Raw genomic sequence first — 12313 nt, 5'->3', positions numbered from 1 at the left:
CCTAAATGACTGTGCTTTTTGACTATTTAGAGTCCATGTTTACTGAAAAGCCGACATATATCGCCCTGAGTTTGAATTTGGCTTGAGGACCTTGCCCCCCTCTCATGCCCACTTTGCTTCCTGTCACCTCTATATTGTCCTATAATCATGAAGACAAAAAAGAAAAAACCCACCAAAAAGAAATCTAATGCAATGGATATTTTCCTTTTTGCACAAGAAATATTTATTCAGCCACAAAATGTGTTTTTACCCAGTGCTATCAAATTGTGTGCCACAGACTGTCAACTAAAATCGTAACTCTGTTTCTTTATTGGCTATCTTTTGTGAGGTGGACCAATGGAAGAAGAGAGAGAGACAAGTGATTGATTGGAAATGGATGGGAGGAGAGACAAGGAGTGTCATGTGATGCACCTTTAAACAGGTTGTCCTCCATCCGTCCTAAGAGAAAGACAGACACCTTGAATCAGCCATGAAGAAGCTCTGTGAGTGGCTGTGGGTCTTACTTGGTAATGTACAATTTTCATTTCATTCATTTTACTTGATTCTCACTAATATTTGCGCCGTAATATTTTCATGCCATCAGAAATGTTTTTAAATGATGTTTCCATTTTGATTTGCACTCATCTTACTCTCTACTGTGGATCTACAGCACATTTTCTTTCCAAAAGTGTTACTTTTATACAGTTTGCATTAGATACTTTTCTCAATATATAGATTGTGACTTTGCTTTATCATTGGTTCCCTGGAATAGTTTTTGTTAGTTTGAGTTTCTCTGCTTTACAAAACAAATTGATCTTGAAATCATTGCTGATTTGTCTATGTAAATGGTTTGTCAAGAGAGTTGTGATTCACAGGAACATCTCCTCGTACCACTTTAGATTACAATACTCTACTTGTTTTATCATTTTCATGTGGTCACTTAGAAATAAAACCTCTATCAAAATGATTTAACTGGTAAAGGAGAAAGAGTTTTATGGTGATTCACATGGCAGCAAAACAAGTTTGTCTGAAAATCTTTTTATACAGGGTTTTTATTGATTCAAGAAATGGTGAATGGACAAGAAGGTGAGAATCTCTTATTTTGTTAACATCCTTGTTCTGATTCTTCATCTTTGAACTGCCAGGTGTAATAGTAATATGCCAGGCATATTAATATTAGTCTTTCCTCTTTGGAGTTAATTTTTAAGAGCATTTTTGCTTTTTTCTTCTTTCTTCCCAAACCACATAAAACAGTTTGGAAAAAAAAAAAAAAAATCAATCAATCGATCTTATATAAAAAAAGAAATCTTAGTATGGACAATAAATGGTCTGCTAAATTGCATTTAGCCTATTATCTAATCCTTATGTTACATTATATTAGTTATTAATAATGTTTGTGAAGAACTTCTGCTCACCAAGCCTGCATTTATTTAATTCAAAGTACAGCAAAAACTGCAAATTAAACTGTTTTCTATTTGAATATGCGTGAATTGTGTATATTTTAAATAAAAGTAAAACAAAAGTTAAAGTAAAAATATTTTACAATTTTATTGTGCTTGCTGTATTTTGGATCAAATAAATGCAGGCTTGGTGAGCAGAAGAGACTGAAAACTTTTGACTGGTAGTGTAGTTTTCATTAAATTGTAGTTTTTAGGATTTAAAGTTAAATTAAAAATGTCTTCTTTCAGGCCATCTTCCAGAGAATGTAGCATTTCGGCACACAGCCACGCAGTCGTCCCTGTACGGGACCTGGTATAGCGAATATGGGGTGGATGGTGTACGTGACAGCTGTTCCCACACTAACACTCAGACCGACCCGTGGTGGAGAGTGGATCTGATGAAAGTATACAGAGTGAACAGAGTGGCCATCACTAACAGGTTGAACTACTATTCTTTCAGAATAAACGGGGCGGTGATTCGTGTTGGGAACTTCCCTGACATTTACAGCAACCCAGTGTGAGGATTTTTGACATTTTTCTTTGGCTACAGCTGAGAATGCACAGGAGCAATAACAGATGGTCTTTCTGTCTGTAGATGTGCTGTAATTCCTACTATTCCTTCTGGAGCCACGGCCAACTTCTCGTGCGGTGCGATGGAGGGACGTTACGTGATTGTTCATATTCCTGGAGATGGGAAGATTCTTACTCTCTGTGAGGTTGAAGTCTACACTTATTTAGGAGGTAATTCATTGCTGTAGAGCACTTTTCAATATGTCATGCTATGTCATACTATGCCATACTTAAAAAACTCACACTTTTTTTATGGCCCCTTTTCATTTTTGGTCATAAAGATAGGAGTTAAGACATCATGTGAAAACTGTAACGGTTTTACTTTTATTTCTGTATACTCACAAAAAGAACATAACTGTGCATTTGCAAAATAAAGAAAACAAATAGGATGCACTAAGCTGTTTCTGTTTTCTTAAAGAGGTCATCGGATGCTAAGTTCACTTTTACATGTTTGAACATTAATGCACGTTGGCAAATCTACCCTATAATGTTGGCAAATCTACCCTATAATGATAAAAATCCATGCAGTGGTTTTTAATTAATCTGTAAAAATAATATCCCCTTTTTCAAATCGAGCCATTCTCAGATGCCTGTCGGTGTGGCATCACACCCACAGAGGCCGCTCCCACGATTATCCAAAATGCAGCAGCTAGAGTTCTTACTAGAACCAAAAAGTATGATCATATTAGCCCGGTTCTGTCTACACTGCACTGGCTCCCTATTAAACATCGTATAGATTTTAAAATCTTGCTAATTACTTATAAAGCCCTGAATGGTTTAGCTCCCCAGTACCTGAGTGAGCTCTTATCGCATTATAGTCCCTCACGTCCGCTGCGTTCTCAAAACTCTGGCAATTTGATAATACCGAGAATATCAAAATCAATGCAGATCTTTTCTTATTTAGCACCCAAACTCTGGAACAATCTACCCTACAATGTTCGGGACGCAGACACACTCTGTCAGTTTAAATCTAGATTAAAGACCCATCTCTTTAACCTTGCTTACACATAACAAATCCACATTCTTATAATTCAAATCCGTTAAAGGATTGTTAGGCTGCACTAATTAGGTCAACCGGAACCGGGAACACTTCCCATAACACCCGATGTACTCGGTGCATCGTCAGAAGAATGGCATCTACGCTAATATTAGTCTGTTTCTCTCTTATTCCGAGGTCACATTAACCACCAGATCCAGTCCGTATCCAGATCAGATGGTCACTGCAGTCCCCCGGATCCAGTCCGAACCCAGCCCAGACAGTGGATCAGCACCTAGAGACGACCTCTACAGCCCTGAATGTCAGCGGAGTCCACATCAACTAGATGAGCCCCAGAGACGGATCCACATTAAAGACCACATCACCTAGACGGCTGTCGGCACAAGACCACGGGAACTTTGGCCAGAGGAGAACTGGCCCCCCGACTGAGCCTGGTTTCTCCCAAGGTTTTTTTCTCCATTTGTCACCGATGGAGTTTTGGTTCCTTGCCGCTGTCGCCTCTGGCTTGCTTAGTTGGGGACACTTTCTCTTAACACAATATTGCATTTTATTTTATTGTTTTTGATTAACTACCTTTACCTATAATGTGAGTGTTTAATGTTGCCTTTGGTTTGCCTTGATGTACTGTTTCCTATTTAATACTGTACAGCCGCCTTGTCACAATTCTGTATTGTTAAAGGCGGTATATAAATAAAGGTGACTTGACTTGACTTGACTTGACTCCCTGGAGATAATCTGGGGAAAGCAAAAAGGGAAAAAAAAGGCAAAACAAAAAAAACTAACAGTCCAAAAACACACGGGGAGAGATCTCAACCCGTCCAGCAAAACTCACAGCGAATGAAGAGGCACGGGGAGCGAAACTCAACTCGGCGTTGAGCAATCACAGCTGAGAAAAACAGAGAATCTTCGGGGAGCGATCTCGACCCGGCACGAGGAAACACACAGAGGTTGAAGAGGCACGGGGAGCGAATCTCGACCCAGTGTTGAACAATCACAGCTGAGAAAAACAGAGAATCTTCGAGGAGCGATCTCGACCCGGCACGAGGAAACACACTGAGGATGAAACGGTACGGAATGGAGAGCTGCAAAACCATCAAGCAGGCAAAACGGGATGCCAGCGGGTTCTATGGGCAGAGAGCAAAAAAATAAAAGCCAAAGGATCGGAGAAAAATTTGCAGAGACTAAACAGGACAAGGCAGGACTTGGCAAGAGATCAAAACGGACTGACACAGGACAGACAGGGACGGGAGTTTAAATAGAGAGGAAGAAATTAGCAGAGATCGAAAACAGGTGTGAATGTGAATGGATGTAATAATGAACATAGTGTTTGTAATTTACTCCTGACATCTGAGCCGCTGAAGATGCAGTGGATTACGTTTGTTTGTGAAGGGAATGCACCTCCCGATCTACATATATCCGTCTATGTTCACGCGAATCATTCATGATCCAGCTTCACTTACAGCAGAAGTGAGTATAAGGGTTTTTTATGAATTTTTGCGATCACCTTTCCTAATAATGTGCTAGTTAGCAAGTTTTGCGGCTAAACGCTACTAAAATAAACAGGCTCGTCTCTCCACAGAGAGAAGAGAGGGGCGGGGTGAGCAGAGCTCATTTGCATTTAAAGCAGCCTCAACCAGAATGAGATGATTTTTGCAGAGCTGATTTTGGCAAGGTAAAAAGGGTGTTGTTTTACACAACCATTGAGAATTTTCAACCAAAGTATATTATAGACTTTTCATTAAGACCCTAAAGAATCATATCAACTTGTGGAAAATGGGCATCCGATGACCCCTTTAAACTTCTGGAAATGAAACAAAACGGACTTGTTTTTTCTTCTTCCTTTTGTTTTGTTAATTTGTTAATTATTCCGTTTTTCTCAGTTTTCTCCTGTTTATGTGCATGCAAAACTAAACCAGTGAAAAGAACAATATATACATTGTAATATATTGTAATTTTGTTCAGATAAATGCTGTGAAGACATCTAGAACATCTTTTAATTACTTACACTAATTAACACAAGGGCTGTTACCAGTCAAATGAAATCAGCGTCACAAAAATATAACAGCATGAAAAAATTCATCTTACATCTAGATGTATTTACACTGACTGTTTAATGCAACTCAGATGTGGAATGAATGCATCTATACTGCAATTAAATCTGCATAATGTTATGATATTAATGTTTTAAATACTACATTTTGAAAAGATATAGAAAATGTTGGGAAAATGGCATGAATGAAGCAACTGTGTCATTAAATCACTGACTTGACCAATTTATTAAAAAAAACACTGAATTGTTCAAGAATGAAACACCACTTTATTTTGCTGTGAGATGCATCTGTTCTTTTTGTAACACTTTTTTTGTGGCAAAATAGTGCACAAACAGTCAAAATTGATGTTGTGCCTAAAATGGTTAATTAATATAACTAACTTGTTTATTAAACTGTTCTGTAAAGTGGACTTTTTTTCCACTTTAAAGTGGACTCTTGCTCATGTGGCACTGCTTGAATTATCCTATGAACACTAAAAACAAAAATGTATACAGGGGCAATTCATATCTTGAATTTAGAGGGTATTTTTATTAATTGTGCTAGCATTTGCTATATCATGTCCAAATAGCTTGCTTGCATTTAAGCCGAGGTTGTCATAGTAAAAAGCTTTGTTGGGCACAATATCACTGTGTTTATAATTCCATTTGGTGACATTAGTTGGCATAGAAATGATTGATTTCACCTCAAGTCATTGTTTACCTGTTTTTTCATGTATTTTCTAGCAAACAGGGCAGTAGATAGAACGGCTACACAGTCATCAACATTTCAGAATTGGTTTTCTGAAAAGGCCATTGATGGTAATCGAGGTCTCTATCAATTGTTTTACGGGATGCTCCTCAACCCTTACTGAGACTAACCCATGGTGGAGGTTGGATCTGTATGAGGTTTACCGAGTTAGTGAAGTCATCATCACTAACAGAAAAGACTGCTGCCCAGAACGAATAGACGGAGTAGAGATTCACATTGGAAACTCTCTGGAGAACAACGGCAACAACAATCCCATGTGAGAAACTTGAGGTTAAAAGAACGTGAGACTTTGAGCACAAATGTGAAGGGCTGATGCAGATATGACAGTATTTTTATATCCCTGGTCTGTTTCTTTCTCTGTCTGTAGATGTGCTGTTATTCCTGCTATTCCAGCAGGCGAGTCCTACAGCTACTCATGCGGTGGGATGGATGGACGTTATGTGAATCTGATCATTCCTGGAGACATGAAAATACTCACTCTCTGTGAGGTAGAGGTTTATGGAGAAGGTAGTCATATATTTTTGTCAACAAGATATGAGGAGCACTGATATGTTTTAATAAACAAAAACTAAATTAATTCACATATTTAAACGTATATTTATATATTTATTTTGGTTTAGGTCCCGTTTTAAAAAGGTCATTTTTAAAAATGCAGTTTAACTCCAGATCTGATTTGACAGACCGTTTAATTAAAGACAATGTTCTGAAACAGGTGAGAGAAAGAAACGTCATTGTAGATTTATTTCTACATTTTGCCTGAACCAAATACTTTTACCTATAACTTGATAATGCTCCATCAGTAAATATAATGACATTGCTTTAATCAAGGTTTAATCAGATCTGAGTGTATTGTCATAGTCTTTGTTGAGTATTGATGTTTTTTTTTTTTTTTCAGTTTGGATTTGCTCTAGCTGACAGAGGATTCACAAACATGACACTGCATTGGTTTAAAACCCCTAAACGGGAAGTGATGCAGAAGGTGGACACTGCTATAAGTGAGTTGTGTTCTGTACAATAACTTATAAAATAATATGCAGAATGAAAATGACTAGTTAAAGCATGTGATGTGTTATTTACAGGTCATTGTGGTAAAGGAAAATAATATTCTGGAAAGCAACACTGTTTTTGACTCACTAAATGCATTCAATATGTGGCAAGACAATAATTCTGTTATAAATTTAGTGACTGAAATTTCTTCATAATGTTGTTTATGATGTAAAGTAAGCTTTTGCTTACAACCCCTATAAGTGTTCAAATAAACTTTAAGAACTATAAAACTCCTTTTGTAATTGTGTATTGTCAACAAATAGAAAGAGATAATAAATATAATGAAAATAATTCACATTCACACAACCCACACGTGGAATTAAACGTAATATTTCTGCTTATTCATTGTCAATATTTTATTTTAATTGTAATATTGTACACGGAATTGTTTTAAATTACATTTCGTGGCATTTAATGTTGTATCTTACAAGCTGTAATGAGGTGAACTGGATCTCGCGTGAATGGGGAGAACAGCGCATGCGTACGAAATGAGTAGGCTTTGCTCGCGCGCCTCGATATTTGAATTTTAAACCGTTATTTTCTGCCTGTCGGGAGAATTGAGACGCAGGTTACGCGCGGTTTTTATATACTTTATATACGTGTCATTCTGTTTAATGGCTTAGTTGTCCTACAACACCGATGTTCCTCACACTTATTTTGAGACACTTTTCATTGTTTCTCGATGTATTTGAAAAACAAACCGTTGTTGACATGACTTTTAAGTCTCCGGTCTTTTGCTTCATAAAAATGCGATTGTTTTAATGTGATCGGCCAAACTGATTAATCAAAAGAAGTGTTGCCAATCAGCTGGCGATCGATCAGGATATATGTTGTGCATTGTATTCCAGCAGGTGGCGCCGTTTACCTTCTCTTATGTGGAGGAATGTTACAGAAACGTGAGGTGAGGACAAGTTACGTGTGGTGAACGCTCGATATACTCGATATTTAATGTTTACGGGCTTTACGCTTTGCAGCTTGCACATATATTACACGAGTGAAATATAACTGAAATAAATAGTCATTTTTAGTCAAAACATTATTTTTGTACTTTTTTCCTGTTTTAATGGAAGTTTTTCTGTGATGAAAATCGGGTTGCTCGTTGAGATCGGCAAACTTGATAGTAACTTCTATTTATGTTTCTTTGCATCCTGTTTAGAAGACGCTTTAAACAAAAATACAGTTTTACTGATGTGTTGCCTGAACAGCTCTAGGAAAATGTTGGGATGTTCTCCATAAAGGCAGTTTGGGCATCATATTTCAACAACAACTACCAGATAGTTTGCACTTTGCATCCTGATGGCATCTGGGTTACTTTAAACTGGACTGCAGTTACCCTTTGCATGCAGCTTTAGAGGATTGTGAGGATTTGGAGGGGAAAACGACAGGCTCCGAGTGCAGTCTAGTGGAATAATTAATGGGAAGACCAGAAGAAACCATCAAGAAACACAAAAGTGTTTCAGAGACTTTTTGAAACGTATTGTGTCAGAAAAACACAATCACCTGATCTCTTCTTGGAGGTTTGGAAAGCTCAGGGAAGACCATTAATGCAGAATCACAGATAATATAAAGGGTTTTCATACTAAACAGCCAGTTACAGTTTTATTTACAAAACCAGTCAGGATGCTCCTACCACTCTGGCAAAGAGTTTACCACTAACCCAGTGGTCCTCTCATTGCCAAACAAAGATGGTAAGTACTTTCTCTAACAATAAATAGTCAGTATAAATTTACATTGGCTATTATGAGCTCATCTTCTTAAATTTATTTCTTCGCTTACTTTTATCTGCGAAATAATACAGCAGAAATAGTACTATTTTAATATAATATTACTATTAAATGCTTTACAGTGAAAAAAACTGTTTTCTATTGTCTTGATGTTGGCATATGCAAAACTCCAAAAAATCCACATCAGCCTATAATGCATAAGCTTTTATGCAAATGTTGTAGAGTTGACGATGTTTGCATAAAAATGCATGTAAAGGCAGAATGGATGGATTCCCACTGATGCCTCTGGCTCCTCTGGTGTATGAATTTCTGTCACTAATGTGTTTGATAGCATTCATTCATTCATTCATTCATGCTAGGACTTAAACTAAGGTTAGAGAACACAAATGAGACTTCACAAAGCCTTTTAAAAACAGTACAAGATGAAGAAGCTCTGATGTCCAAAGGTAAGCTGTTGAGCAATGGAAAAAGCATGATCATCTTAAGGTGTCGAACGTGCCGGCGGTGCGGTTTACAGCTGCTCATTTGCTGCTTTATTTGTTTGTGTTTTTGTTCGTCTGTGTTTTTGCAGGTGTGTGTAAACTGACAGGAGTTTACTGCACAAACACCTTGAAAATGTATTGCGCAGTTCCCCATCTTACAAGTTCTTGCACAGTATACACTCGAATAAAGATGGACACTATATAACAACTGTGCAGAAAATTCTCATTGATCCAGTAGACATTAGGACAAGGTAAAAAATACACTGTGTTTGTCTCAAACACAAGAGAGACTGGTAGGGGACGGATGGGAGGAGACATGAGGTGCATCATGTGATGCTCATTTAAATGGGTTGTCCTACATAAAACAGATGTAATAATTCACACTTTCCATTCAAAGAGAAAGAGCAACAGCTTAAATCAGCCATGAAGATGCTCTACAAGTGCCTGCGGATCTTGCTGGGTAATGTACAACATTACTGTTTTAGTAAATTTACACTCATAATAACACTGAGTTTACTACAGTGTTTTTCTTTGTTTAGAGATGTTGCTCTGTTTATAGTTTAGTTGGCACTCATCTTCAACCCTCTGTGGATTTACATCCTAAAATTTCTGGCCCAACAGACCTATATAATATAGAACAGTTGCTGTTTCATACATTCATGCTTGTCTGTAATTAAAATGTGTCTTACCCACCTTGTTCAGGGTGGTTGCATTATGTGCTTCTAAGTATTGTGATATTCCAAAAACATAGTTTTGTGGAATTCCATTACAATTTTCTTCCAAGATTCACAGATGAATAGCAAGTTCAAAAGAACAGAAATAGAATTTGAATTAGAATTCTTTTTTTTTTTCTTTTTAACAATTAAATGCTTTCTTGTCAAAGAGGTTTGAAGTTCAAATTTGCTGACCTCTGAATGTTAGTGAAGGTTGTAGATTATGGTTTTGCCCATCACTGCATCTCAAAGATAGCTTGTTTTTTTTAGATCTACTTTACCAAACAAATCCTATGTTAAATAGATGCTTATTTGTGTATTTAAATTTTTTGACGGCCTTTATGTCTGTGTTTGTCCAGAAAGTCTTATCTGAGTTTCACTTTTGATTTCTTGTCTTCTGCTTGTTGACTGTTGGATGAAACCACTGACACAATAATAGGCTGTATTATTAATATCATTCAGATGTTTTATACTTTACAAAATCAAAGTGAATTAAATAAAAAAATGCTAATATGAATGTAATTCAACACAACCTGGTTCTCTGATTCCCGCTTGAATCCGGTTTCCACAGGCTTCTTAATAATTGAGGAAATGACAACTGGACAAGAAGGTAAAATGCATTCATTTTATTTAATTTGTTTATTTGTTCTATTTTGTCTGAACTGATGAATATAAAAGCACTTAATATCTGAAATTAAGCTTTGATGTCTTTTTTATTTACTCTATAACCACCTTTTTAAACATCTGTGGCATTTTTCCACCCTTAACCCTTATTTTGTGACCCTGTGCTTGATAAAACGATGGTGACTTCTTACTGGCCTTGAAACATTTTCCAGAGAATGCAGCACTATGGGGCGAAACTAGTGAGTCATCCAATTATGGAAACTGGCTACCTACACATGCTATTGATGGAGTGTTGACCACCTGGGCCCACACTGAATTAGAGACCGACCCGTGGTGGAGAGTGGATCTACTGAAAGTATACAGAGTGAACAGAGTCATCATCACCAATAGAAATAGCTATGCTGATAGAATTAACGGGGCAGTGATTCGTGTTGGGAACTTTCTTGATGTTTACAACAACACCATGTGAGGATTTCTTAGAATGTCCTTATTAATATGACTGCAGATGAACAGAAACTAATAACAGATGATCTTTCTGTCTGTAGATGTGGTGTGATTTCTACTCTTGCGGCCAGTGCCACCGTCACTTTCTCATGCGGTGGGATGCTGGGACGTTATGTGGTTGTTCACATTCCTGGAGATCAGAAGTTTCTTACTCTTGCTGAAGTTGGAGTCTATGGGTATTTGGCAGGTAATTCATTTTATAAAGCACTTTTAAATATCGAGTGAAATACCTTTTTATTTCACTTTTTATTAGGGCCTGAGCACCGATGGTGCGAGGATGTTATTGGAATTGCTGATATTCTCCAAAATGAATCACATTTTTGAGGGCCTAAACATGCTCAAATTAATTAAACTTTGCTTATGCACCAAAAGTGGTGAAAACTTACATCTGACCTGTTTCAGAAGTGGGTGTGGCAAAATGGCATGATAGCGCCACCTATAAAATTTCAATGAAGTGCCCCTCAAGCTGTTTCACATACATGCACGAAATTCGGTAGACATGTGTAACGCACCAATACCTACAAAAAAAAAGTCCACTGCTACGAAGTCCAAAACCCAGCAGAAAGTCTATTATTTAGAATTTTTTTGAGTTTTGTTGTTTTTGCCATTTTCAGGCATAAACTAGAAATTTAAACTGAAGATTCACTGATGAATAGCAAGTTTAAAAGAACAGAAATAGAATTTGAGATAATTTAATGCTTTCTTGTCAAAAAGAAGTTTGAAGTTGTTAAAATTCGCTAACCTCTGAATGTTAGTGAAGGTTGTAGATTATGGTTTTGCTCATAACAGGATCTCAAGGATAGTTTTTTTTAATTTTATTTGTTTATTTATTTATTTTTTAGATCTGCTTTACCAAGCAAATAGATGCTCATTTGTGTATTTAAATTGTTTGATGGCCTTTATGTCTGTTTGTCCAGAAAGTCTGATTTGAGTCCCTTTTTTGATTTCTGTCTTCTGCTTGTTGACTGTTGGATGAAACCACTGACACCTTAATAAGCTGTATTATTATTAATATTATTATTATTATTAGTCCGAAACCCAACAGGAAGTCTGTTATTTTGTTATTTTCTCAGCAAGTTTTGTTGTTTTTGCCATTTTCAGGCATAGTCTAGAAATTTAAACTGAACACCAAATTTGGTCAGTGTAATCCAACGCCCTTTGTGACGTTAAATTGCGAAAATCTTGAGTTTTCGTTGGCCTGACAAACTTGGATGTTTTCCCATGAAAGAGAAAGTTGTTACAGTATAATTCAGGTATACAATGTCGGATCTGCATCAAAATTCACATGTTTGCTAAAAGTCCTGACCTGAACACATGCCCATGACCATATTCATTTATAGCCATAGCGCCACCTGCTGGCTACAGGAAGTGGCATGTTGTACGCTCTAACAAACAACTCATTTAATGACATCAACATTATATTTGGTCAGTCTACT

General features: G+C 37.0%; 1 protein-coding gene and 1 pseudogene across 1 annotated transcript in view; both read left to right on the top strand.

Annotated features, from left to right (window-relative positions):
- The first annotated feature begins 1137 nt into the window (after positions 1-1137).
- LOC127167599 (uncharacterized) lies at positions 1138-9135 on the top strand (annotated as a pseudogene).
- LOC127167598 (uncharacterized) overlaps positions 9007-12313 on the top strand; it is a 31325-nt gene continuing 28018 nt past the window's right edge. Inside the window, exons 1-5 of the mRNA XM_051113723.1 lie at positions 9007-9287; positions 9434-9496; positions 10321-10359; positions 10586-10838; positions 10919-11064. Of these exons, the coding sequence (XP_050969680.1) occupies positions 9460-9496; positions 10321-10359; positions 10586-10838; positions 10919-11064 (475 nt within the window). The 5' untranslated portion in view covers positions 9007-9287; positions 9434-9459. The remainder of the gene's footprint in view (positions 9288-9433; positions 9497-10320; positions 10360-10585; positions 10839-10918; positions 11065-12313) is intronic.

The sequence above is a fragment of the Labeo rohita genome, chromosome 7 (assembly GCF_022985175.1).
Source record: "Labeo rohita strain BAU-BD-2019 chromosome 7, IGBB_LRoh.1.0, whole genome shotgun sequence".
Taxonomy (NCBI): domain Eukaryota; kingdom Metazoa; phylum Chordata; class Actinopteri; order Cypriniformes; family Cyprinidae; genus Labeo; species Labeo rohita.
This window is presented reverse-complemented; position numbering and strand designations above follow the sequence as displayed.